Source organism: Somniosus microcephalus, chromosome 11 (assembly GCF_052327205.1).
Source record: "Somniosus microcephalus isolate GS21.2 chromosome 11, FLI_Smic_1.0, whole genome shotgun sequence".
Taxonomy (NCBI): Eukaryota; Metazoa; Chordata; class Chondrichthyes; order Squaliformes; family Somniosidae; genus Somniosus; species Somniosus microcephalus.
Window position 1 is genome coordinate 89,708,654 of NC_140997.1, and position 27,734 is coordinate 89,736,387.

General features: G+C 50.5%; 1 protein-coding gene across 5 annotated transcripts; it reads left to right on the forward strand.

The window, feature by feature from the left end:
* Positions 1 to 3: 3 nt before the first annotated feature.
* Positions 4 to 27,628, forward strand: c11h8orf33 (chromosome 11 C8orf33 homolog). Of its 5 annotated transcripts, none has more exons than XM_086000930.1 (8): positions 4 to 107; positions 2,452 to 2,567; positions 13,854 to 13,944; positions 14,640 to 14,759; positions 19,351 to 19,943; positions 23,066 to 23,156; positions 26,240 to 26,386; positions 26,589 to 27,628. In XM_086000930.1, the coding sequence occupies exons 2-8, from the start codon at positions 2,559 to 2,561 to the stop codon at positions 26,768 to 26,770; spliced, it is 1,233 nt and encodes a 410-aa protein (XP_085857056.1). In that variant the 5' UTR covers positions 4 to 107; positions 2,452 to 2,558; the 3' UTR covers positions 26,771 to 27,628. The 5 variants fall into 5 exon arrangements, with proteins under 5 accessions (XP_085857056.1, XP_085857057.1, XP_085857058.1 ...); XM_086000931.1 differs by having other exon boundaries at positions 2,455 to 2,567; XM_086000932.1 differs by having other exon boundaries at positions 2,460 to 2,567.
* Positions 27,629 to 27,734: the final 106 nt, after the last annotated feature.

Consider the following 27,734-nt stretch of genomic DNA (forward strand, 5'->3'; position numbering starts at 1 on the left):
GTACCCAGACTGACCGCCGGTGTGAGGAGCCCAGACTGACCGCCGGTGTGAGGAGCCCAGACTGACCCCCGGTGTGAGGAGCCCAGACTGACCGCCGGTGTATGAAGGTATGAGAGCGGAATTGAGTAGAGTGGATTGGGAAAATAGATTAAAGGGTAAGACGATACATGATCAGTGGTGTACATTTAAGGAGTTATTTTACAACTTCCAAAAAATATATATTCCACTGAGAAGAAAAGGGTGTAAAAGAAAAGACAGCCATCCGTGGCTAAGTAAAGAAATTAAGGATAGTATTCGACTAAAAACAAGGGCATATAAGGTAGCCAAATCTAGTGGGAGGATAGAGGATTGGGAAAACTTTAAAAGACAGCAAAAAATAACAAAAAGATTGATTAAGAAAGGGAAGATAGATTATGAAAGTAAATTAGCAAAAAATATAAAAACAGATAGTAAGAGTTTTTATTTTTATAGTTATATAAAAAGAAAAAGGGTGGCTAAAGTAAATGTTGGTCCCTTAGAGGATGAGACCGGGAAATTAATGGTGGGAAATATGGAGATGGCAAAAACACTGAATGAATATTTTGTATCAGTCTTTACAATAGAGGACACTAAGAATATCCCAACACTGGACAAACAGGGGGCTATAGGGGGGGAGGAGCTAAACACGATCAAAATCACTAAGGAAGTGGTACTCGGTAAAATAATGGGACTCAAGGTGGATAAATCACCTGGACCTGATGGCTTACATCCTAGGGTCTTGAGGGAAGTGGCGGTCGGGATTGTGGATGCATTGGTAATAATTTTCCAAAACTCCCTGGACTCAGCAAAGGTCCCAGCAGACTGGAAAACTGCTAATGTAACACCCTTATTTAAAAAGGGCAGTAGACAGAAGGCTGGAAACTATAGACCGGTTAGCCTAACATCTGTGGTAGGTAAAATTTTGGAGTCCATTATTAAGGAGACAGTAACAGGACATTTGGATAATCATAATTTAATAGGACAAAGTCAGCATGGTTTTATGAAGGGGAAGTCATGTTTGACAAATTTGCTGGAGTTCTTTGAGGAAGTAACATATAGGGTGGATAAAGGGGAACCAGTGGACGTAGTGTATTTAGACTTCCAAAAGGCATTTGACAAGGTGCCACACAAAAGATTATTGCTTAAGATAAAAAATCACGGGATTGGGGGTAATATTCTGGCATGGATAGAGGATTGGCTATCTAACAGAAGGCAGAGAGTTGGGATAAATGGTTCATTCTCAGACTGGCAATCAGTAACTAGTGGTGTTCCGCAGGGGTCAGTGCTGGGTCCCCAACTCTTTACAATCTATATTAACGATTTGGAGGAGGGGACCGAGTGTAACATCTCAAAGTTTGCAGATGATACTAAGATGGGAGGGAAAGTAGTGAGTGAGGAGGACATAAAAAACCTGCAAGGGGACATAGACAGGCTAAGTAAGTGGGCAGAGATTTGGCAGATGGAATACAATACTGGAAAGTGTGAGGTTATGCACTTTGGCAGGAAAAATCGTAGAGCAAGTTATTATCTTAATTGCAAGAAACTGGAAAGTACTGAAGTACAAAGGGATCTGGGGGTCCTGGTGCACGAAACTCAAAAGGTTAGTATGCAGGTGCAGCAAGTGATTAAGAAGGCCAATGGAATGTTGGCTTTCATTGCTAGGGGGATAGAATATAAAAAAACGGAAGTATTGCTTCAGTTGTACAAGGTATTGGTGAGACCGCACCTGGAATACTGCATACAGTTTTGGTGCCCATACTTAAGAAAAGACATACTTGCTCTCGAGTCAGTACAAAGAAGGTTCACTCGGTTAATCCCGGGGATGAGGGGATGGACATACGAGGAGAGGTTGAGTAGATTGGGACTCTACTCATTGGCGTTCAGAAGAATGAGAGGTGATCCTATTGAAACATATAAGATTGTGAAGGGGTTGGATCGGGTGGATGCGGTGAGGATGTTCCTGATGATGGGTGAAACTAGAACTAGGGGGCATAGTCTTAGAATAAGGGGCTGCTCTTTCAAAACTGAATTGAGGAGGAACTACTTCACTCAGAGGGTGGTAGGTCCATGGAATATGCTGCCCCAAAAAGCTGTAGAAGCTACATCATTACATAAATTTAAAACAGAAATAGACAGTTTCCTAGAAGTAAAGGGAATTAAGGGTTACGGGGAGCGGGCAGGAATTTGGACATAAGTCTAGGTTCGGATCGGACATGGCCCTGTGGGTAGCGGAGCGGGCCCAGGGGCCGTGTAGCCTGATCCTGCTCCTATTTCGTGTGTCTAATTCTGTTAGATTCAGGAGATGGTGCTGTGATAGTAGATTGGCGGTTAGGATCAGATCAGCCATGATCTTATTGAATGGCGGAGCAGGCTCGAGGGGCCGATTGGCTTACTCCTGCTCCTATTTCTTATGTTCTTATGTTCTTATGTGAGGAGCCCAGACTGACTGCCGGTGTGAGGAGCCCAGACTGACCGCCGGTGTGAGGAGCCCAGACTGACCGCCAGTGTGAGGAGGAGCCAGAGGTTTTCTGGATATTTTGATGGAGGTGGTGAGTGATGCAAGTGGAAATCACTATTATTCCAGTGCTCTTTTTATCCCTCTCCCGGCACTATTGTTAACATTAACAGGCTGTTAATCCATCTGATTGATCACTGCCCTTGATCCTGGGCAGAGCAGCAAGATTTTCATCCCATCACTATGGTCGGGATGTGAACTCAGCCAATCCTTGGATACAATATCTTGTATATATTATATGTACAGGGGATGCGGCTTGTGTGTTTTTTTTTTATTCGTTCCGGGATGTGGCAACAGCAGCATTTATTGCCTATCCCTAGTTGCCCTTGAGAAGGTGGTGGTAAGCCGCCGCCTTGAACTGCTGCAGTCCTTGTGCTGAAGGTACTCCCAAAGTGCTGTTAGGGAGTTCCAGGATTTTGACCCAGCGACAATGAAGGAATGGCGATAGATTTCCAAGTCCGGATGGTGTGTAACTTGGAGGAGAACATGGAGGTGATGGTGTTCCCATGCTCCTGCTGCCCTTGTCCTTCTAGGTGGAAGAGGTCGCGGGTTTGGGAGGTGCTGCCAAAGAATCCTTGGCGAGTTGCTGTAGTGCATCTTGTAGACGGTACACACTGTAGCCACAGTACGCCGGTGGTGGAGGGAGTGAATGTGTAAAGTGGTGGATGGGGTGCCAATCAAGCGGGCTGCTTTGTCCTGGATGGTGTCAAGCTTCTTGGCAAGTGGAGAGTATTCCATCACACCCCTGACTTGTGCCATGTAGGTGGTGGAAAGGCTTTGTGGAGTCAGGAGGTGAGACACTTGCTGCAGAATACCCAGCCTCTGACCCGCTCTTGTAGCCATAGTATTTATGTGGCTGGTCCAGTTAAGTTTCTGGTCAATGGTGACCCCCAGGATATTGATGGTGGGGGATTCGGCGATGGTAATGCCATCGAATGTCAAGGAGAGGTGGTTAGACTCTCTTGTTGGAGATAGTTATTGCCTAGCACTTGTTTGGCGCGAATGTTACTTGCCACTTATCGGCCCAACCCTGAATGTCATGCAGGTCTTGCTGCATGCGGGCATAGACTGCTTTATTATATGAGGAGTTGCGAATGGAACTAAACACTGTGCAATCATCAGTGATCATCCCCACTTCTGACCTTATGATGGAGGGAAGATCATTGATGAAACAGCTGAAGATGGTTGGGCCTAGGACACTGCCCTGAGGAACTCCTGCTCCTATCTTCTATGTTTCTACTGCAGGAGTAGGCCATTCGGCCCCTCGAGCCTGCTCTGCCATTCAATGAGATCATGGCTGATCATCCAAACTCAGTACCCTGTCCCTGCCTTCTCCCCATATCCCTTGATCCCTTTAGCCTTAAGAAATATATCTAACTCCTTCTTGAATATATTTAATGAATTGGCCTCAACTGCCTTCTGTGGTAGAGAATTCCACAGGTTCACCACTCTCTGGGTGAAGAAATTCCTCCTCATCTCTGTCCTAAATGGCTTACCCCTTATCCTTAGACTGTGACCCCTGGTTCTGGACTCCCCCACCATCGGGAACATCCTTCCTGCATCTACTCTGTCTAGTCCTGTTAGAATTTTATAAGTTTCAATGAAATCCCCTCTCATTCTTCTAAACTCCAGCGAGTATAAGCCCAATCGACCCAATCTCTCCTCATGCATCATTCTTGCCATCCCAGGTATCAGTCTGGTGAATCTTCGCTGCACTCCCTCCATGGCAAGAGCATCCTTCCTCAGATGAGGCGACCAAAACTGCACACAATATTCAAGGTGTGGTCTCACCAAGGCCCTGTACAACTGCAGCAAAACATCCTTGTTCCTGTACTCGAACCCTCTCGCTACGAAGGCCAACATACCATTTGGCTTCTTAACCGCCTGCTGCACCTGCATGCTTACCTTCAGCGACTGGTGCACAAGGACACCCAGGTCTCGTTGCACTTCCCCTTCTCCCAATCTATTGCCGTTCAGATAATAACCTGCCTGATGCGCTATCAATGGGGCGAGTGGCTTTTATCAGGTGGGCCCTGTCTGGTCTATAAAAGTGCGGTTTGCACTCAGCGCAGACTTGGCAGTTCCTGGTCATGGTCCTGACCTCCTCAATAGAGTAAGGCAGGTTGCGGGCCTTGATGAAGTGGAAGAACCTGGTGACCCCCGGGTGGCAGAGGTCATTGTGGAGGGCCCGCAGTCTATCGATCTGCGCGCTGGCGCAGGTGCCACGCGATAGCGCATCCGGGGGTTCATTGAGCTTCCCGGGCCGGTACAAGATCTCGTAATTGTAGGTGGAAAGTTCGATTCTCCACCTCAAGATCTTGTCATTTTTGATTTTGCCCCTCTGCTTGTTGTTAAACATGAAAGCAACTGAACGTTGGTCAGTGAGCAGGGTAAATCGTTTTCCGGCCAGGTAGTGCCTCCAATGACGCACAGCCTCCACAATCGCCTGGGCCTCCTTCTCAACAGCGGAGTGTCTGGTCTCTGGGCCTTGGAGGGTTCGTGAAAAGAAGGCCACGGGTCTCCCCGCCTGATTGAGGGTAGCGGCCAGGGCAAAGTCGGACGCGTCGCTTTCCACCTGGAAGGGGATGGATTCGTCCACTGCGTGCATGGTGGCTTTGGCAATGTCTTCCTTGATACGGTGGAAGGCTAAGCGGGCCTCTGCCGTCAAGGGAAAAGAGGTGGACTTGATCAGCGGATGGGCCTTGTCCGCATAATAGGGGACCCACTGGGCATAATAGGAGAAAAACCCTAGGCACCTCTTCAGGGCCTTGAGGCAGTGGGGCAGTGGGAGTTCCATAAGGGGACGCATCCGGTCGGGGTCGGGGCCGATGACTCCGTGTTCCACAACACAGCCAAGGATGGCGAGGCGGTTTGTGCGGAATATGCACTTCTCCTTGTTATATGTCAGGTTCAGGAGTTGGGCGGTGCGGAGGAATTTTTCGAGGTTTGCGTCATGGTCCTGCAAGTCACGGCCGCAGATGGTCACATTGTCCAGATATGGGAAAGTGGCCTGCAACGCATTTTGATCTACCATCCGGTCCATCTCCCTTTGGAAGACGGAGACCCCGTTGGTGACGCCAAAGGGAACCCTAAGGAAGTGGTAGAGGCGGCCGTTTGCCTCAAAGGCAGTATACTGGCGGTCCTCGGCGGATAGGGAGCTGGTGGTACGCTGATTTCAGGTCAATGGTCGAGAAGACGCGGTACTGCGCGATCTGGTTGACCATATCAGCTATGCGGGGGAGTGGGTAGGCGTCCAGCAGGGTGTAGCGATTTATTGTCTGGCTGTAGTCGATGACCAGGCGCTGCTTCTCGCCGGTCTTAACGACCACAACCTGGGCTCGCCAGGGGCTGGTGCTGCCCTCAATAATCCCTTCCTTCAGGAGCCGCTCCACTTCGGTTTTAATGAAAACCCTGCCCCCGGCACTGTATCGCCTGCTCTTTGTGGCGATGGGCTTACAGTCGGGGGTGAGGTTAGCAAACAGTGGGGGAGGGGTGACTCTGAGTGTGGAGAGGTTGCACCTGATGCGCGGCGGGCAATTTGGGAGCTGCTGGCTGCGGACTGTGAGTGGGGGTAGGGGTCCACCGTACGCCATCGTAACACTTCTAAGGTGGCACTGAAAATCTAACCCCAGCAGGACGGCAGCGCAGAGGTCGGGCAGGACCAGAAGTTTAAAATGATCGTACACGGTCCCGTCTACTACGAGTGTCACTACGCAGTAGCCGCTGATGTCCGCCGACTGGGACTCGGAGGCCATAGAAATCCGCTGGTGCGCAGGCAGGACTGGGAGAGAGCAACGCCGCACCGTGTCGGGGTGGATGAAGCTCTCCCTGCTCCCAGAGTCAAAAAGGCAGATTGTATCGTGGCCATTTACCTTAATGTCCATTGTGGAACTGGTCAGCTGGTGCGGTCTCGCTTGGTCCAGTGTAACGGATGCCAGCGTAGGGGTCGGTGTGTCGCTGCGGGTATCAGATGAGGCGGTGTTGGGGGCCTGCTGCGTTCCGGCTGTCGTCCAAGATGGCGGCGTCCATGATCCCCATGTGGCTGGAGGCGTCCAAAATGGCTGCTGTACCGGTGGTTCGCACATGGCCGGGGAGGCCCAAGATGGCGGCCCGCATGGCCCACACGCGGCGCTGCTGGGGTTCGAGGTGGCTTTGGCCCTGCAGACGTTAGCGTAGTGTCCCTTCTTCCCGCAGCCCGAGCAGATCGCGTTTTTCGCCGGGCAGCGCGCTCTGGGGTGTTTTGCCTGGCCACAGAAGTAGCATTTCTGGCCTTGGGGCACTGCTGTCTGACCTTGGGACACTGCTGCGGTAGTTGGGCCGTTGCTGGGGTGTGGCTGGGGTGGCACGGCGCTATGAGGCGGTCCTACCGTGTCCCAGGCTGTCATTCCCCGTGGCGTCCACGGTGCAGAGGAGTAGGCATCCATGCCCCGGTAGGCTGCATCCAATGATAGTGCGAGTTCAGAGGCCTTGTTGAGGTCGAGGTCACTCTGCTCCAACAGTCGCTGTCGGGTGTAATTGGATCTGTGGCCCGCTACAAAAGCGTCCCGGATAAGTTCCTCTGTGTACACGGCAGCCTTTACATCCTTACAACCACAGGCCCGGCCAAGCACAGACAGTGCCTGAAGGTATTCCACGGTCGATTCCCCAGGTTGTTGTTTACGACTCCCCAGAAGGTGCCTGGCGTACACTTCGTTCACTGGGCGCGTGTACTGGTCCTTGAGGAGCTTGATAGCGTCCGCGTACGAGGTCGCGTCTTGGATGACCGAGTACACTCGGTGGTTCACTTTGGAGGTCAGGACATCCAGTTTGTCCTCGTCCGATTTGATTGCTGCGGAGGCGGTCAGGAATTTTTCGAAACACTTAAGCCAGTGAGTAAACTTGGTGGATGAGTCCGCCTCCCGATGATCTAAGTCCAGGCATGCTGGTGTGAGGATCTTCTCCATTATAAAAATTTTGTTAATAAAATTGATGCGCTATCAATTACTCATAAAAGACTGAGAGTTAAGAGAGTAACTAAAGGCTTTTATTAACAAAAGAATGAAGGTCTGCCTCGAGTGGTCGACCGGTCCAGAAATACAAAGGGCTGGGGAGCAGTCACCTTTATACTAGGACTTGTGGGAGGAGTCAGCCGAGGCATGTCCAGGCATGTACACAGTGGAATACAAACAGTGGTTTACCACACTGCCTTCCTGTTTTTGCCACCAAAGTGGATAACCTCGCATTTATCCACATTATACTGCATCTGCCATGCGTCTGCCCAATCACTCAACCTGTCCAAATCATACTGGAGTTTCTCTGCATCCTCCTCACAGCACACACGCCCACCCAGCTTTGTGTCGTCTGCAAACTTGGAGATATTACATCTAGTTCCCTCGTCTAGATCATTAATATATATTGTGAATAGCTGGGGTCCTAGGACCGATCCCTGCGGTACCCCACTAGTCACTGCCTGCCACTCGGAAAAAGACCCGTTTATTCCAACTCTTTGCTTCCTGTCTGCCAACCAGTTCTCTATCCAAGTCAGTATCTTGCCCCCAACCCCATTTGCTTTAACTTTACATGCTAATCTCTTATGCGGGACCTTATCGAAAGCCTTCTGAAAATCCAAATACGCCACATCCACTGGTTCTCCCTTATCCTACCAGTTACATCCTCAAAAAATTCCAGTAGATTAGTCAAGCACGATTTACCTTTTGTAAATCCATGTTGACTTTGTCCGATCCTGTCACTGTTTTCCAAGTGCTCTGCTATTACATTTTTTATAATGGACTCTAGCATTTTCCCCACTACCGATGTCAGGCTTACCGGACTATAATTCCCTGTTTTCTCTGTACCACCTTTTTTGAATAGTGGGGTACCCTCCAATCCATGAGAACTGTTCCAGAATCTATATAATTTTAGAAGATGACCAGCAATGCATCTACTATTTCTAGGGCCACTTCCTTAAGTACCCTAGGATATAGATTATCAAGCCCTGGGGATTTATCGGCCTTCAATCCCGTCAATTTCCCTAACACCATTTCCCTACAAATACTGATTTCATTCAGTTCCTCCCTCTCATTAGACCCTATGTTACCCGACATCTCTGGGAGGTTATTTGTGTGCTCCTTTGTGAAGACAGAACCAAAGTATATATTTAATTGGTCTGCCATTTCTTTGTTCCCCATTATAAATTCCCCTGATTCTGACTGCAAGGGACCAACGCTTGACTTCACCAATCTTTTTCTCTTCACATACCTATAGAAGCTTTTACAGTCAGTTTTTATGTTCCCTGAAAGCTTACTCTCATACTCTATTTTCCCCCTCTTAATTAATCCCTTTGTCCTCCTTTGCTGAATCCTAAACTGCTCCCAATCCTTAGGTTTACTGCTTTTTCTGGCCAGTTTATATGTCCTCTCCTTGGACCTTATGCTATCCCTAATTTCCCTTGTTAGCCACAGTTGAGTCACCTTTTTTGTTTTATTTTTATGCCAAACAGGGATGAACAAATTCTGTAGTTCATCCATGCGATCTTTAAATGTTTGCCATTGCCTATCCACCGTCAACCCTTGAGTAACATTCCCCAATCAATCCTACCCAACTCGCACCTCATACCATCGTAGTTTCCTTTATTTAAATTCAGGGCCCTAGTCTCTGAGTCAACTACTTGACTCTCCATCTTAATGAAGAATTCTATCATATTATGATCGCTCCGCCCCAAGGGGCCTCGCACAACAAAATTGCTAATTATTCCTTTCTCATTACATAATACCCAGTCTAAGATGGCCTGATCTCTAGTTGGTTCCTCGACATATTGGTCCAGGAAACCATCCTGTATACACTCCAGGAATTCCTCCTTCACAGTATTGTTATTAATTTGGTTAGCCCAATCTATATGTAGATTAAAGTCACCCATGATAACTGCTGTGCCCTTATTGCATGCATCTCTAATTTCCCGTTTAATGCCATCCCCAACCTCCGCATTATTGTTTGGGGGTCTGTATACAACTCCCACTAACGTTTTCTGCCCCTTGGTATTTCTCAGCTCTACCCATACAGATTCCACATCATCAGAGCTAATATCCTTCCTTACAATTGTGTTGATCTCCTCTTTAACCAGCAATGCTACCCCACCTCCTTTTCCTTTTTGCCTGTCTTTCCTGAATATTGAATACCCCTGGATGTTGAGTTCCCAACCTTGGTCACCCTGGAGCCATGTTTCCGTAATCCCAATCAAATCATATATCCGTTTACATCTATTTGCGCAGCTAATTCATCCACCTTATTACGAATGCTCCTTGCATTAAGACACAAAGCCTTCAGGCTTGTTTTTTTAACACTCTTAGACCTTTTAGAATTATTATTTACTGTGGCCGTGTTTCATTTAAACCCTTGATTTCTCTGACTGCCACTTTTGCTTTTCTCCTTCCTGTCTCTTGCTTCTATCCTTGTTTCCCTTTCCTCTGTCTCCCTGCACAGGTTCCCAACCCCCTGCCATTTTAGTTTAAACCCTCCCCCACAGCACTAGCAAACACTCCCCCTAGGAAATATCCTTCTATTTCTACTCTGACTAGCATGTGGCACTGGTAGCAATCCTGAGATTACTACCTTTGAGGTCCTATTTTTTAATTTACCTCCTAACTCCCTATATTCAGCTTTTAGGACCTCATCCCGGTTTTTACCTATATTGTTGGTACCTATATGCACCATGACAACTGGCTGTTCACCCTCCCCTTCCAAAATGCTCTGCAGCCTCTCCGAGTCATCCTTGACCCTTGCACCAGGGAGGCAACATACCATCCTGGAGTCTCGTTTGCGGCCACAGAAACGCCCATCTATTCCCCTTACAATGGAATCCCCTATTACTATAGCTCTCCCACTCTTTTTCCTCCCGTCCTGTGCAGCAGAACCACCCACGGTGCCAGGAAGTTGGCTGTTGCTGTCTTCCCCCGATAAGCCATCTCCTTCAACAATATCCAAAGCGGTATATCTGTTTGAGAGGGGGATGGCCACAGGGGACCCCTGCACTACCTGCCTGCGCCTACTACAGGAAACTCTTTTTTATCCGGCACCAAAGGGACATGGTGCCGGTTTATCAAAAAGTCCAGATTACAGAGTGGTATAGTAAAAGGTACGAGAGCTCCGTACACAGCAACAAATCCAGGCTTCCCTGTTGCTTAGCAACAGGTGCAGGAACTCCGACCACAAGATCCAAGCCTCCCGGTGCAGGAACTCTACCACAAGATCCAAGCATCCCTGTTGCTTAGCAACAGGTGCAGGAACCTGACCACAAGATCCAAGCGTCCCTGTTGCTTAGCAACAGGTGCAGGAACCCGGCCACAGATCCAGGAACAGGCCACTAATATGAAGTAAAACTTACCTGAACCTACTCCTGAATTTTGCCGGTTAACAGAGATTTCCGGTTATTTTAGTTGCCGGTAAATCGAGAGTTTCCTGTACTCTGCCTGGCGGTCACCCATTCCCTTCCTGCCTGTGCAGCCTTTACCTGCGGTGTGACCAACTCATTAAACGTGCTATCCACGACGTCCTCAGCATCGCAAATGCTCCAGTATATATCCATTCGCAGCTCCAGCGCCACAATGCGGTCTGCCAGTAGCTGCAGCTGGATACACTTCCCGCACACATGGTCGTCAGGGACACAGGAAGTGTCCCTGATTTCCCACATAGTGTAGGAGGAGCATACCACGGCGCCGAGCTGTACTGCCATGACTTACCCTTTAATTAATTCAAATTAAATTAAATCAAATCAATCCCACCAATTACACTACAATTACATTTATAGTTTATAGTACAATTAAACTAAAAACCACAAAATTTAAGTTTGGAAAAAAGCGAGAAAGAGTGATGTCCTGGGGCTGAGATGATTGACCTCCAACAACCAAAACTATCTTCCTTTGTGCGAGGTATGACTCCAGCCAGTGGAGAGTTTTCCCCCTGATTCCCATTGACTTCAGTTTTACTATGGCTCCTTGATGCCAGACTCGGTCAAATGCTGCCCTGATGTCAAGGGCAGTCACTCTCACCTCACCTCTGGAATTCAGCTCATTTGCCCATGCTTGGACCAAGACTATAATGAGGTCTGGAGTCAAGTGGCCATGACAGAACCCAAACTGCGCATTGGTACGTGCCGCTCGATAGCACTGTCAACGACACTTTCCATCACTTTGATGATGATTGAGAGTCGACTGATGGGACGGTAATTGGCCGGATTGGATTTGTCCTACTTTTTGTGAACAGGACATACCTGGGCAGTTTTCCACATTGTCGGATAGATGCCAGTGTTACAGTTGTACTGGAACAGCTTGGCTAGAGGCGCGGCTAGTTCTGGAGCACAAGTCTCCAGCACCACAGCCGGGAAGTTGTTGGGGCCCACAGCCTTTGCTGTATCCAGTGCGCTAAGCCGTTTCTTGATATCACATGGCTTCTGTGATGGTGGGGGCCTCAGGAGGAGGCCGAGATGGATCATCCACTCGGCATTCTGGCTGAAGATGGTTGCAAATGCTTCAGCCTTGTCTTTTGCACTCGCATGCTGAGCTCCACCATCATTGAGGATGGAGATATTCATGGAGCCTCCTCCTCCTCCCGTTAGTTGTTTAATTGTCCACCACCATTCACGACTGGATGTGGCAGGACAGCAGAGCTTTGATCTGATCCGTTGATTGTGGGATTGCTTAGCTCTGTTTATAGCATGCTGCTTCTGCTGATTAGCATGCATGTTGTCCTGTGTTGCAGCTTCCCCAAGTTGGCACCTTATTTTTAGGTACGCCTGGTGCTGCTCCTGGCATGCTCTTCTACACTCATTGAACCAGGGTTGGTCCCCTGGCTTGATGGTAATGGTAGAGTGAGGGATATGAAGTTAAAGATTGTGCTGGAATACAATTCTGCTGCTGCTGATGGTCCACAGCGCCTCATGGATGCCCAGTTTTGAGCTGCTAGATCTGTCCCATTTAGCACTAGTAGTGCCACACAACACAATGAAGGGTGTCATCAGTGTGAAGACACGAATTCATCTCCACAAGGACTGTGCGGTGGTCACTGCTACTAATACTGTCATAGACTGATGCATCTGTGACAGGTAGATTAGTGAGGACTCAGCCAGCTTGGTCAGTAGTGGTGCTACCGAGCCACTCTTGGTGATGGACATTGAAGTCCCCCACCCAGAGTACATTTTGTGCCTCAGTGCTTCTTCCAAGTGGTGTTCAACATGGAGGACTACTGATTCATCAGCGGTAGGAGGTTTCCTTGTCCATGCTTGACCTGAAGCCATGAGACTTCATGGGGTCCGGAGTCCAGGTTGACAACTTCCAGGGCCACCACCTCTGGTGGGATAAGACTTATCCAGGGATGGTGATGGAGGAGTCTGGGACATGGCTGAAAGGTATAATTCTGTGAGTATGACTATATCAAGCTGTTGGGACAGCGCGCCCACTTTTGGCACAATTCCCCAGATGTTGGTGAGGAGGACTTTGCAGGGTTGACCTGGCTGGGTGTGCCGTTGTGTCTGAAGTCGGTGCCTAGGTCGATCCCGGGGAGTCCGTCCGGTTTTATTATTATTATTGTTTCTCGTAGCGGTTTGTTGCTGTGAGTCTGGAGTCACACATAGGCATTAGGGATTTCCTTCTGTAAAGGACATTAGTGAACCAGATGGGTTTTTACAACAATCCAATAGTTTCATGGTCACCATTTATTTCATTACCTGAATTTAAATTCCCCAGCTGTCGTGGTGGGAATTGAACTTGCGTCTCCAGATCATTAGTCCAGGCCTCTGGATTACTAGTCCAGTAACATAACCACTATGCTACTGTTCCTGGTTGTGATTTAGACTACTTTACCTCCCAATAATCTGATTATTCTAAGGTCACAGCACACAGATTATGATTACCGTTACTTATTGCCCAGGTTGGATGTCTGTTGTGACATTGTACCTCTGACGTTACACACTCGTGACTAAGTACGGACCACCTCCTATGGTGACCTTTCACCCCGGGACCTGGGGTCACATCCAGGTCAGACTGATGGGATGGAAATCTCCAGTGGCTGTAAGGGTCCTTTGTGAAATGAGTTTGCGCAGTCTCAGTCTAGTGCCAGTGGGCATGGGTCTACATCATAAACCTGCCCTCATAGGCATTTTGTTCGGAGGGAGCATTACCCTGCATCTCTGAATGGAGAGGCTGAGCAATAAGGTATCTCTGTCTGTCTCTCACTTTCACTGCTCTTTCTCAGGTTGGTGTGAGTAACTGAGGTGAGCAGTCTCTAATCCCAGCTCCGCTCTACTTGTTACTCACAAGTAGAGTCCTCTAAATCTTTCTCTCTGTTACAGGCCCCTAATGGGACCATCCAGGAGGAGCTGAATTGGGGTGTCCGGCAGCTGCAGACCGGGCTCATCCAGCTCGAGCTGTCGCCACAACAAGGTAAGCAGTCAGAGCTGCGGGCCTGGACCCAGCCCAGGGTCGGTGGGTGCTGAGAGGGCCTGGTCCCCAGCCCAGGGACAGTGGGTGGTGAGAGGGCCTGGTCCCCAGCCCAGGGACAGTGGGTGGTGAGAGGGCCTGGTCCCCAGCCCAGGGACAGTGGGTGGTGAGAGGGCCTGGTCCCCAGCCCAGGGACAGTGGGTGGTGAGAGCGCCTGGTCCCCAGCCCAGGGACAGTGGGTGGTGAGAGGGCCTGGTCCCCAGCCCAGGGACAGTGGGTGGTGAGAGGGCCTAGTCCCCAAGCCCAGAGTCGGTGGGTGGTGAGAGGCCCTGTCCAAAACCCTCGACCCCGCCTACCCACCCTCTCCAATAACCCTCGACCCCGCCTACCCGCCCTCTCCAATAACACTCGACCCCGCCCTCTCCGATAAACCTTCAACTCTGCCTACTCGCCCTCTCCCATTAACCCTTGACCCTGCCTACCCACCCTCTCCCATTAACCCTCGACCTCTGGCACAGTTCTAGATGTTGCCCCGTGTGTGAGACCTGTGCTGTGCTGGATCCCGTGATGTCTCGGTGAGTGAATAGAGTGATATGGGACGGAGGAGATACGGTCTTTCGAACAGTAAATGTTGCTGGCGCCCGCTGTATGCGCTTGTGGATAATCATTTTGTGTTGGATTTTCTGTCTCAAATGCAGTGGAAGAGATCAGGGAGACTCTGCAGTCTGGGAATGTGCAGAAGAGACAGGCGATGAGCCGTGTGTTTGGTGATAACCACAGCCAGATGGCGAAGGATCAGGAGAGACTATGGGAAGCAGGTGAGTGGTGAGCCATTGGTGTGGCCATGGGAGGGGCTCTACTGAGCTACACCTCCGAAGGGATGGGTGAGGGACGTAGTCAGCTATTGCGTGACAGCCAAGCTCCCCCTAGGTGGTTGGTGCCTCATCCCAGAGGTGTCAGCATTACAGATAGTCGGCGGCTGCTCCTCGTATTGTCCATCACTCTCTCTGCGTCCCACTCTTTCCCCGTCTGTCTCTCTCTTTCATTGTCTCTCTTTCTCAGCCTCCTGCTTTTCCTCTATCGCTCTCGGCCCATCTCTCTCTCTCTCTCTCGACTCTTTCGGCCCCGCTCTGTGTCTCTCTCTCTGGCCTGCTCTGTCTCTCTGGCCCGCTCTGTCTCTCTGGCCCTCTCTCTCTCTCTGGCCCTCTCTCTCTCTCTCTCTCTGGCCCTCTCTCTCTCTCTCTGGCCCTCTCTCTCTCTCTCTGGCCCGCTCTCTCTCTCTCTGGCCCGCTCTCTCTCTCTCTGGCCCGCTCTCTCTCTCTCTCTCTGGCCTGCTCTCTCTCTCTGGCCCTCTCTCTCTCTCTCTGGCCCTCTCTCTCTCTCTCTCTGGCCTGCTCTCTCTCTCTGGCCCTCTCTCTCTCTCTCTGGCCTGCTCTCTCTCTCTCTGGCCTGCTCTCTCTCTCTGGCCCGCTCTCTCTCTCTCTCTGGCCCGCTCTCTCTCTCTCTCTGGCCCGCTCTCTCTCTCTCTCTGGCCCGCTCTCTCTCTCTCTCTGGCCCGCTCTCTCTCTCTCTCTGGCCCGCTCTCTCTCTCTCTCTGGCCCGCTCTCTCTCTCTCTCTCTGGCCCGCTCTCTCTCTCTCTGGCCCGCTCTCTCTCTCTCTGGCCCGCTCTCTCTCTCTCTGGCCCGCTCTCTCTCTCTCTGGCCCGCTCTCTCTCTCTCTGGCCCGCTCTCTCTCTCTCTGGCCCGCTCTCTCTCTCTCTGGCCCGCTCTCTCTCTCTCTGGCCCGCTCTCTCTCTCTCTCTGGCCCGCTCTCTCTCTCTCTGGCCCTCTCTCTCTCTCTCTGGCCCGCTCTCTCTCTCTCTGGCCCGCTCTCTCTCTCTGGCCCGCTCTCTCTCTCTGGCCCGCTCTCTCTCTCTGGCCCGCTCTCTCTCTCTCTCTGGCCCGCTCTCTCTCTCTCTCTGGCCCGCTCTCTCTCTCTCTCTGGCCCGCTCTCTCTCTCTCTCTGGCCCGCTCTCTCTCTCTCTCTGGCCCGCTCTCTCTCTCTCTCTGGCCCGCTCTCTCTCTCTCTCTGGCCCGCTCTCTCTCTCTCTCTGGCCCGCTCTCTCTCTCTCTCTGGCCCGCTCTCTCTCTCTCTCTGGCCCGCTCTCTCTCTCTCTCTGGCCCGCTCTCTCTCTCTGGCCCGCTCTCTCTCTCTGGCCCGCTCTCTCTCTCTCTGGCCCGCTCTCTCTCTCTCTGGCCCGCTCTCTCTCTCTCTGGCCCGCTCTCTCTCTCTCTGGCCCGCTCTCTCTCTCTCTGGCCCGCTCTCTCTCTCTCTGGCCCGCTCTCTCTCTCTCTGGCCCGCTCTCTCTCTCTCTGGCCCGCTCTCTCTCTCTCTGGCCCGCTCTCGCTCTCTCTCTCTCTGGCCCGCTCTCGCTCTCTCTCTCTCTGGCCCGCTCTCGCTCTCTCTCTCTCTGGCCCGCTCTCGCTCTCTCTCTCTCTGGCCCGCTCTCGCTCTCTCTCTCTCTGGCCCGCTCTCGCTCTCTCTCTCTCTGGCCCGCTCTCTCTCTCTCTGGCCCGCTCTCTCTCTCTCTGGCCCTCTCTCTCTCTCTCTGGCCCGCTCTCTCTCTCTCTGGCCCGCTCTCTCTCTCTCTCTGCCCGCTCTCTCTCTCTCTGCCCCTCTCTCTCTCTCTGGCCCGCTCTCTCTCTCTCTGCCCCTCTCTCTCTCTCTCTGGCCTGCTCTCTCTCTCTCTGCCCCTCTCTCTCTCTCTGGCCCGCTCTCTCTCTCTGGCCCGCTCGCTCTCTCTCTTTCTCTCTGGTCCACTCTGTGTGTCTCTCTCTCTCTCTCTCTGGTCTGCTCTGTCTCTCTCTGGCCTGCTCTGTCTCTCTCTCTCTCTGGCCTGCTCTCTCTCTCTCTCTCTGGCCTGTCTCTCTCTCTCTCTCTGGCCTGCTCTGTCTCTCTGTCTCTCTCTGGCCTGCTCTGTCTCTCTCTCTCTGGCCTGCTCTGTCTCTCTCTCTCTGGCCTGCTCTGTCTCTCTCTCTCAATTCAATTCAATTCAATTCAATTCAAATCGCTTTATTGGCATGACAAGGTACATCTTATGTTGCCTGCTCTGTCTCTCTCTCTCTCTGGCCTGCTCTGTCTCTCTCTCTCTGGCCTGCTCTGTCTCTCTCTCTCTGGCCTGCTCTGTCTCTCTCTCTCTGGCCTGCTCTGTCTCTCTCTCTCTGGCCTGCTCTGTCTCTCTCTCTCTGGCCTGCTCTGTCTCTCTCGCTCTGGCCTGCTCTGTCTCTCTCTCTCTCTGGCCTGCTCTGTCTCTCTCTCTCTCTCTGGCCCGCTCTGTCTCTCTCTCTCTCTGGCCTGCTCTGTCTCTCTCTCTCTCTGGCCTGCTCTGTCTCTCTCTCTCTGGCCCGCTCTGTCTCTCTCTCTCTCTGGCCCGCTCTGTCTCTCTCTCTCTCTGGCCCGCTCTGTCTCTCTCTCTCTCTGGCCCGCTCTGTCTCTCTCTCTCTCTGGCCCACTCTGTCTCTCTCTCTCTGGCCCGCTCTGTCTCTCTCTCTCTCTCTCTGGCCCGCTCTGTCTCTCTCTCTCTCTCTCTGGCCCGCTCTGTCTCTCTCTCTCTCTCTGGCCCACTCTGTCTCTCTCTCTCTGGCCCGCTCTGTCTCTCTCTCTCTCTCTGGCCCGCTCTGTCTCTCTCTCTCTCTGGCCTGCTCTGTCTCTCTCTCTCTCTCTGGCCCGCTCTGTCTCTCTCTCTCTCTGGCCCGCTCTGTCTCTCTCTCTCTCTGGCCCGCTCTGTCTCTCTCTCTCTCTGGCCCGCTCTGTCTCTCTCTCTCTGGCCTGCTCTGTCTCTCTCTCTCTGGCCTGCTCTGTCTCTCTCTGGCCTGCTCTGTCTCTCTCTCTCTCTGGCCTGCTCTGTCTCTCTCTCTCTCTGGCCTGCTCTGTCTCTCTCTCTCTGGCCTGCTCTGTCTCTCTCTCTCTGGCCTGCTCTGTCTCTCTCTGGCCTGCTCTGTCTCTCTCTCTCTCTGGCCTGCTCTGTCTCTCTCTCTCTGGCCTGCTCTGTCTCTCTCTCTCTCTGGCCTGCTCTGTCTCTCTCTCTCTCTGGCCTGCTCTGTCTCTCTCTCTCTGGCCTGCTCTGTCTGTCTCTCTCGCTCTGGCCTGCTCTGTCTCTCTCTCTGGCCTGCTCTGTCTCTCTCTCTCTCTGGCCCGCTCTGTCTCTCTCTCTCTCTCTGGCCCGCTCTGTCTCTCTCTCTGGCCTGCTCTGTCTCTCTCTCTCTCTGGCCCGCTCTGTCTCTCCCTCTCTCTGGCCTGCTCTGTCTCTCTCTCTCTGGCCTGCTCTGTCTCTCTCTCTCTCTGGCCTGCTCTGTCTCTCTCTCTCTGGCCTGCTCTGTCTCTCTCTCTCTCTGGCCTGCTCTGTCTCTCTCTCTCTCTGGCCTGCTCTGTCTCTCTCTCTCTCTGGCCTGCTCTGTCTCTCTCTCTCTGGCCTGCTCTGTCTGTCTCTCTCGCTCTGGCCTGCTCTGTCTCTCTCTCTCTCTGGCCTGCTCTGTCTCTCTCTCTCTCTGGCCCGCTCTGTCTCTCTCTCTCTCTGGCCCGCTCTGTCTCTCTCTCTCTCTGGCCTGCTCTGTCTCTCTCTCTCTCTGGCCCGCTCTGTCTCTCCCTCTGCATTGGAGTTTTGAGCAAAGTTTAAGGGAGTGGGTTTGTTCTTGGAAAAGTGGAGAGTTCAAAGTGATCTAAAATATTGAAGGGAATTGACAAAGCTCATTGAGAGAGAGGAAGTCCTGGCGCCGCTGGAGGGCTCACATCACCGGAGGGCTCACATCACCGGAGGGCTCACATCGCCGGAGGGCTCACATCACCGGAGGGCTCACATCGCCGGAGGGCTCACATCGCCGGAGGGCTCACATCGCCGGAGGGCTCACATCGCCGGAGGGCTCACATCACCGGAGGGCTCACATCGCCGGAGGGCTCACATCGCCGGAGGGCTCACATCGCCGGATGGCTCACATCGCCGGAGGGCTCACATCACCGGAGGGCTCACATCGCCGGAGGGCTCACATCGCCGGAGGGCTCACATCGCCGGATGGCTCACATCGCCGGAGGGCTCACATCGCCGGAGGGCTCACATCGCCGGAGGGCTCACATCGCCGGAGGGCTCACATCGCCGGATGGCTCACATCGCCGGAGGGCTCACATCGCCGGAGGGCTCACATCGCCGGAGGGCTCACATCGCCGGAGGGTTCAACCATTGGGAGGATTTTCAGGAAAAATTATTTCACAAAATGTAATAGACAAATGGAATAATTTATCAGGAAAAGAGATTAAAAGACAACTCAAAATGGACAGAGACAGGATAAATGTGGGAGCATTTGTGTGACAGTCGGTTTTTTCTTATTCTTTAAAATGTCCTGTATCTAAATGGCGAATCGTTTTTAACTCCACAGCTCTGAACCCGACCCCAGCAGCGATTCATCAACGTGATGCCGAAGACTGTGGGAGTGTAGAGAATGGGAAATGGTCTGGGAGCTGCAGCCAGTCGCAGAGCGGCTTCCAGTTCAATTTCATACTGCCCGAAGTACGTCCAGCTCTCGGCTGCCTGAACTCTGACCCCTCAGACTCTAGCAGACGACAGCAGGCTGGGAGCGGTGATGTTGTAAATGAAGATTCTCATCGGAGCACAGAGGAGGAGAAGCTGAAAATCTTTCCAGGAGCAGAGAGCCAAGAGTCCGATTTTAAGTTTAATTTTGCAGTCTCTGCGGCAGATGGTGAACTGCAGCATGGGAACTGTACCATGCGATCTGTGCCTGTAGTTCAGAGCACGGAGGCAAGGGCCGATCCCATGCTGCTAAGCTCTCATCTGGCCGAACACCTCCGGAACCATGAAAATACGGCCTCCAAACCCTCGCAGAAAAAGAAGAAAAATAAATTGCGGAGCAGTAAACCCGCGGCTGAACCTGTGAAAGGTGGAGAGAAGCGGAGCGGGGACAGCGATGGAAGAGAGAGGAACACTGCAGCTCAGGGAGAAGGGCGCTGCCTGGTACGGAGACACGGGCAACTCCCGAGGAACACTGACCGTTTATAAGCCAAAAGTTGCAGGTTGTTGTGGGGAGGGAGGTGCACTCGGAGTTCCAGGTTCAAATCGAACACCAATTGATCAGGTCAATGTGTTCGGCGTGGTCTCAGACTACTGCTTCATAGGTCAGAACCCCCACAGCATAAAATAGCCCCCGTTCAGCAGGCATTCCCATTTTGATATGAGAAATGTAAGTACAGTCTGAGGATTGGGAGGATTTTAGAATTCAGCAAAGGAGGACCAAGAATTTGATAAAGAGAAAGAAAATAGAATATGAGATAAACTACCGAGAGACATAAAAACAGATTGTAAAATCTTCTATAGGTATGTAAAAAGGAAGAGATTAGCAAAAGTAAACGTGGGTCCCTTATAGGCAGAGACAGGAGAAATTATAATGGGGAATAAGGAAATGGCAGAGACATTAAACAAATACTTTGCATTTGTCTTCATAGAAGAAGTCACAAAAAACATTCCGGAAATAGTGGGGAACCAAGGGTCTAGTGAGAATGAGGAACTGAAAGAAATTAGTATTTGTAAAGAAATAGTGCTGGAGTAATTAATGGGACTAAAGGCCGACAAATCCCCTGGACCTGATGGTATGGTAACATAATGGTTATGTTACTGTACTAGTAATCCAGAGGCCTGGAATAATGATCCGGAGACGTGAGTTCAAATCCCACCATGGCAGCTGGAGTATTTAAATTCAATTAAATAAATCTGTAATAAAAAGCTAGTATCAGTAATGGTGACCATAAAACCACCGGATTGTTGTAAAAATCCATCTGGTTCACTAATGTCCTTTAGTGAAGGAAATCTGCTGTCCTTACCTGGTCTGGCCTATATTTGACTCCAGACCCACAGCAATACCCTCTTAACTGCCCTCTGCCACTCACTTGTATTCAAGAAGTTGGCTAAACACCATCTTATCAAGGGCAAGGGCAATTAGGGTTTTAAAAGAGGTGGCTGCAGAGATAGTAGATGCATTGGTTTTGATCTTCCAAAATTCCCTAGATTCTAGAATGGTCCCAGCGGATTGGAAGGTAGCAAATGTAACCGCGCTATTCAAGAAAGGAGGGAGAGAGAAAACGGGGAACTACAGACCAGTTAGCCTGACATCAGTAGTAGGGAAAATGCTACTGTAGGGAAAGGACACCCTCAAAAGCCTCCTTGAAAAAGTGCAACATCCTCACTGACACCTGGGAATCCCTGGCCCAAGACCGCACAAAGTGGAGGAGAAGCATCTGGGAAGGCGCCGAACACCTTGAGTCTCTTCGCTGGGAGCAAGCGCAAGCTGCGCACATCAACCCAAGCACCCCACCCACCCGCCCCTTCAACCACCGTCTGCCCCACCTGTGACAGAGACTGTAGGTCCCGCATTGGACTCATCAGTCACCTGAGAACTCATTTTTAATGTGGAAGCAAGTCATCCTCGGTTCCGAGGGACTGCCTAAGAAGAAGGAGGAAAGTGCTAGAATCTATTACAGGGACGTGGTAACCGTGCACTTAGAAAATGAATTGGCAGAGTCAACACGGAATTTTGAAAGGGAAATCGTGTTTGACAAATCTATTTTTTGAGATTATAACTAGCAGGGTAGATATGGTGAACCAATGGATGGATGTGGTGTATTTGGATTTTCAGAAAGCATTCGATAAGGTGCCACACAAGAGGTTATTACACAAAATTAGGGCTCATGGGATTGGTGGGTGATATATTAGCATGGATTGAGGATTGGTTAATGGATAGAAAACAGAGTATGAATAAATGGGTCATTTTCAGGTTGGCAGGCTGTAAATAGTGGGCTACCGCCAGGATCAGTGCTTAGGCCTCAGCTTTTTACAATCTATATCAATGATGAGGGTCTGAGTGTAATGTATCCAGGTTTGCTGACGATACAAAGCTAGGTGGGAAAGTAAGTTGTGAGGAGGATGCAAAGAGGCTGCAAAGGGATATAAACAGGTTAAATGAGTGGGCAAGGACATGGCAGATGGAATATAATGTGGGGGAGATGTGAAGTTATCCACTTTGGTAGGAAAAATTTTAAAAATCAGAATATTTTTTAAATAGTGGGAGTTTGGAAAATGTTGGAATTCAGAGGGACCTGGGTGTCCTTGTACACAAATCACTGAAAGTTAACATGCAGGTACAGCAAGCAATTTGGAAAGCAAATGGTATGTTAGCATTTATTATAAAAGGCTGGGGCATAAGAGTAAATAAGTCTTATGCAATTATATAGGGCCTTGGTGAGACCACACCTGGGGTACTGTGTACAGTTGTGGTCGCCTTACCTAAGGAAGGATATTAGAGGGAGTGTAACAAAGGATATTAGAGGGATTGTCCTATGAGGAGTGATTGAGGAGACTAGGTCTATATTCCTAAAATTTAGAAGAATGAAAGGTGATTTCATTGAAACATAAAATTCTTACCGGGCTTGACTGGGTAGATGCAGGGAGGACGTGTCCCCTGGCTGGGGACTCTAGAACCAGGGATCACAGTCTCAGAATAAGGGATCGGCCATTTAGGACTGAGATGAGAAATTTCTTCACTCAAAGGGTTGTGAATCTTTGGAATTCCCTACCGCAGAGGGCTGTGGATGCTCAGTCGTTGAGTATATTCAAGACAGAGATCGATAGATTTTGGGATATTAAGGGAATTAAGGAATATGGGGATAGTGCAGGCAGGTGGAGTTGAGGTAGATCATCAGCCATGATCTTATTGAATGGCGGAGCAGGCTTGAAGGGCCAAATGGCCTACTCCTGCTCCTATTTCTTATGTTCTTATGTACATTCGGGGCACTGTAATGGACTGGTGTTCTGATGGATTGACGGGACAGTGTCGAGGGAGCTTTACTCTGTATCTAATGCGTGCAGGAGAGGAACGGCTACTTAGGGTTCAGAGCCGTTGCAGTGCATATAGTGTGCGCTCTGCTGCCTCACACAGCCGGTGCCACACCGTGGCTTTGCTCCAGGGGTGGGTTGCACCATTTGTCTTAGAGGTGGTGAATATGGGTATTGGTGCATTCATTGTTGGAATGTCTGAACCTTGTCTCAGTGTGTTGCTGTAACGTACCCCCCGTCTTCTCTCCTAGTCTTCGGAAGAGCAGCTCCGGCGGGAAGTGGACTGGTGCATTGAGCAGCTGGAGCTCGGGCTGCGCACTCAGAAAACAAACCAGAAACAAGGTGTGTTCTAGGGCATGAAGGGCCACACCACCCTGAATGAGATTTTTGGGTCAGTGGCCTTTTTCCGTTCTTTTCTTTATCTGTAGACTGCCCTCTAAGGGGCGAGGTACCCAACTAAAACCATGTACATTGACCGAACAGTACAGGCTGTGACTGACGTGCAACAGGACAGATAGAATCATAGAATGATACAGTGCAGAAGGAGGCCATTCGGCCCATCGAGTCCGTGCTGGCTCTTTCAAAGAGCTGTCCAGTTAGTCCCACTCCCCCGCTCTTTCCCCATATCCCTGCAGTGTTTTCTCTTTCAAGTATTTACCCAATTCCGTTTTGAAGGCTACCATTGAATCTGTATCCCCCACCCTATCAGGCAGTGCATTCCAAATCCTAACCACTTGTTACATTAAAAAAAAATGTTTCCTCATGTTGCCTCTAGTTCTTTTGCCAATCACCTTATATCTGTGTCCTCTGGTAACCAACCATCCTGCGATTGGAAACAGTTTCCCTTTATTTATTCTATCTAAAGCCTTCATAATTTTAAACACTTCTATCAAAACTCCTCTTGGTCTTCTCTGCTCTGAGGATGTGGGTGTGTGTTGCAGGGTTTCTTAGTCTCTCAAACGCTCCTGCCATGGTAGAGAGCAAGTTGTCATTGCCAGTGGAGCCTGCAGATAAAGGAGAGTATGTGGTAAGGGTTCCATGTTGGGGGGAGGTATTGACACAGCAGCTCACCTGCCGACCAAAGAATCACAAATTTACGGCATAGGAGGCTAGTCGGCCCATCGTGTCTGTGCCGACCGAAAAAGAGCCATCCAGCCTAATCCCACTTTCCAGTACTTGGTCCGTCGCCCTGTAGGTTACGGCACTTCAAGTGCATATCCAAGTACTTTTTAAATGTGATGAGGGTTTCTGCCTCTACCACCCTTTCAGGCAGTGAGTTCCAGACCTCCACCACCCTCTGGGTGAAAGAAATTCTCCTCAACACCCCTCGAATCCTTCTACCAATTACTTTAAATCTGTGCCCCCTGGTTATTGACCTCTCTGCTAAGGGAAATAGGTCCTTCCTATCCACTCTACCTAGGCCCCTCATAATTTTATACACCTCAATTAAATCTTCCCTCAGCCTCCTCTGTTCCAAAGAAAACAGCCCCAGCCTATCCAATCTTTCTTCATAGCTAAAATTCTCCAGATCTGGCAACATCCTCGTAAACCGCCTCTGCACCCTCTCTACTGCAATCACATCTTTCCTATAATATGGTGACCAGAACTGTACACAGTACTCTAGCTGTGGCCTAACTAGTGTTTTATACAGTTCAAGCATAACCTCCCTGTTCTTATATTCTATGCCTCGGCTAATAAAGGAAAGTATCCCGTATGCCTTCTTAACCACTTTATTTACCAAGGTCCCTCTGTTCCTCTACACTTCTCAGTATCCTACCATTTATTGTGTATTTCCTTGCCCTGTTAGCCCTCCCCAAATGCACTACCTCAGTTCTCCAGATTGAATTCCATTTGCCACTTTTCTGCCCACCTGACTAGTCCATTGATATCTTCCTGCAGTCTACAGCTTTCTTCCTCGCTATCAACCACACAGCCAATGTTTGTATCATCTGTAAACTTAATCATGCCCCCTACATTGAAGTCTAAATCATTGATAAACACCACAAAAAACAAGGAACCTAGTACTGAGCCCTGCAGAACCCCATTGGAAACAGCTTTCCAGTCAGAAAAACACCCGTCAACCATTACCCTTTGCTTCCTGCGACTGAGTCAATTTTGATTCCAACTTGCCACTTTCCCTTGGATCCCATGGGCTTTACTTTCTTGACCAGTCTGCCATGTGGACCATTCGCAGAACAGCGCAGATGGCAGCTGTACACAAACCATCCCCTAGCTTGGTCACTTCCTCATTCTTCTCTGCTCCTCTCATTCTCCAAAGGTGCAACACAGAGAGTGAAGAATTAGACTGATGATTTGTCAGGTAGGTAGGTGCCTGCAGCCTCTGCAGACCCCTTACTGGTGAATACTGTGCCTTACTGTACTGGGTGGAATAGGCCAGGGTCCTGGGTAAGGGCAGAGGATGGATACTGTGCCTTACTGTACTGGGTGGAATAGGCCAGGGTGCTGGGTAAGGGCGGAGGATGGATACTGTGCCTTACTGTACTGGGTGGAATAGGCCAGAGTGCTGGGTAAGGGCAGAGGATGGATACTGTGCCTTACTGTACTGGGTGGAATAGGCCAGGGTGCTGGGTAAGGGCAGAGGATGGATACTGTGCCTTACTGTACTGGGTGGAATAGGCCAGGGTGCTGGGTAAGGGCAGAGGATGGATACTGTACCTTACTGTACTGGGTGGAATAGGCCAGGGTGCTGGGTAAGGGCAGAGGATGGATACTGTGCCTTACTGTACTGGGTGGAATAGGCCAGGGTGCTGGGTAAGGGCAGAGGATGGATACTGTGCCCTACTGTAGTGGGTGGAATAGGCCAGAGTGCTGGGTAAGGGCAGAGGATGGATACTGTGCCCTACTGTAGTGGGTGGAATAGGCCAGAGTGCTGGGTAAGGGCAGAGGATGGATACTGTGCCTTACTGTACTGGGTGGAATAGGCCAGAGTGCTGGGTAAGGGCAGAGGATGGATACTGTGCCTTACCGTACTGGGTGGAATAGGCCAGGGTGCTGGGTAAGGGCAGAGGATGGATACTGTGCCTTACTGTACTGGGTGGAATAGGCCAGAGTGCTGGGTAAGGGCAGAGGATGGATACTGTGCCTTACTGTACTGGGTGGAATAGGCCAGAGTGCTGGGTAAAGGCAGAGGATGGATACTGTGCCTTACTGTACTGGGTGGAATAGGCCAGAGTGCTGGGTAAAGGCAGAGGATGGATACTGTGCCTTACTGTACTGGGTGGAATAGGCCAGAGTGCTGGGTAAGGGCAGAGGATGGATACTGTGCCTTACTGTAGTGGGTGGAATAGGCCAGGGTGCTGGGTAAGGGCAGAGGATGGATACTGTGCCTTACTGTACTGGGTGGAATAGGCCAGGGTGCTGGGTAAGGGCAGAGGATGGATACTGTGATGCTCTTTGTATTGCAGCTGATGGGGCCCTTCGTGCACTGAGAACCCTGCGCAGTGGGAAAGCGCCACTTGTGAAGAAGCGACAGGTGATGAGATCCATCTTCGGAGACTACAGGAAGAAGATGGAGGAGGAGTGGCAGAAACAGTTCAGACTGATGCTGGCAGGTGAGGGGGGCTTTCCAGGGGCAGTCAGGAGGTGTGGTCATACACGTCCAGCGGAGCAGGGGTGGGGGGGCAAAGAGCAAGTGGGAGGGAACGAGCAGATTTGTGCATGGAGGCTTATGATTGGCAGGTTGGAGAGTGAGTGTGGGTATGTATGTGCGAGAGCGTTGGGTTTATAGTAATTTGCCTTTCTCGTTTCTTCCAGCTACAAAATCTGCTGACATCAAACCAGTAGGAGAGCAGACAAGGAGCAAAATCTTCCGGAAATCTGTGAAGAGTGGGAATTCCCCTGAATCCGGCTCCGTGAATCCCGAGAGGAGCACAGTTGAGTGTGCGAGCGAGTGTGACAGGGGAGACCAAAGTCTCTTCAGGTTTAATTTCTTCTGAGTAATAGTGATTGAAGTGTGTGTGATGAGCCATCTCTCTTTCACGGCCCTGGGCTTCCCTCCTCGGGGGTGGGGGGTTGTAGCCCGAGTTCCCCTCTCCAGGGAAAGCCTGTACCCAGAGTTTCCTTCTAGTCAGTTTTCCGCGCAAACCTCTCCACACACGGACACTTGCGTATTCCCCCTCGTGGCAGATGCTCCTGGGCTGCAGACTCGTGTTGGTCCGGGTATCCGAGTGTGTGGCTTTGAACTAGTCAGCTGCCAATTAGATTGATGTGCCGGGATATTGCAACCCTCCCACTCAGCTGGCCTCATTGAAGGTTTTGGTGAATGGTTTCCGCTTTACTGTCTGCCAGATCATTTAAATGAGATTAAGGGAGATGTATTTGGGAACAGGTCTTTTATTCTTGGTGACTCTCCTGACCCTCCCTCCCTCATTAAATTCCTCCGAGTGTCCTCCAGTCTCAGCCAGGGTCACCGTTGGATAGAGAGAGAATTGGTGAGGGTGTGGAGGAGGCTGCTGCTGCAGAATCCAGGTTTACTGTTCACTTCCTCCTCAGGCAGCCATTGCTATTGATTTCCATTTGCTGTGTCAGAGGTTACAGTTTGACATATTTTCAGTGTTAGGGAGCAGGTTGAACAGTGACTGCCTCTCCTGCAGACTGAATTCAAGATGAAACCTTGTTTTAACCATGTAGCTGTAGCAGGGACACAGAATGATGTTGCACTTGGAGCCCTTATATTTTCCAATTTTGGGTTGAGTGGTGCATTCACTCCTGTGTCAGCCCCTTGCAACCTGCGCCTGTCTGTATTCGCGTGCTAAAGGTGAATAAATTGAAGATTTCTTACTCTCTAAAGTTAATCTGGGTGCATTTACTGCATTCCACATTGTGGCAAAAATGAGCAGCCAGAGTAAAGCACCGCAATGCTCTGTCGGTCGGATTTTTGTCACCTTAAACACTGGCCAT

Bases quoted from the DNA above. Each gene is read 5' to 3' on its own strand.
- c11h8orf33 (XM_086000930.1), top strand. The intron at 19,944-23,065 runs GTACGGAGACAC...CTTCTCTCCTAG, and splicing joins AGGGAGAAGGGCGCTGCCTG to TCTTCGGAAGAGCAGCTCCG. The intron at 26,387-26,588 runs GTGAGGGGGGCT...CGTTTCTTCCAG, and splicing joins GTTCAGACTGATGCTGGCAG to CTACAAAATCTGCTGACATC.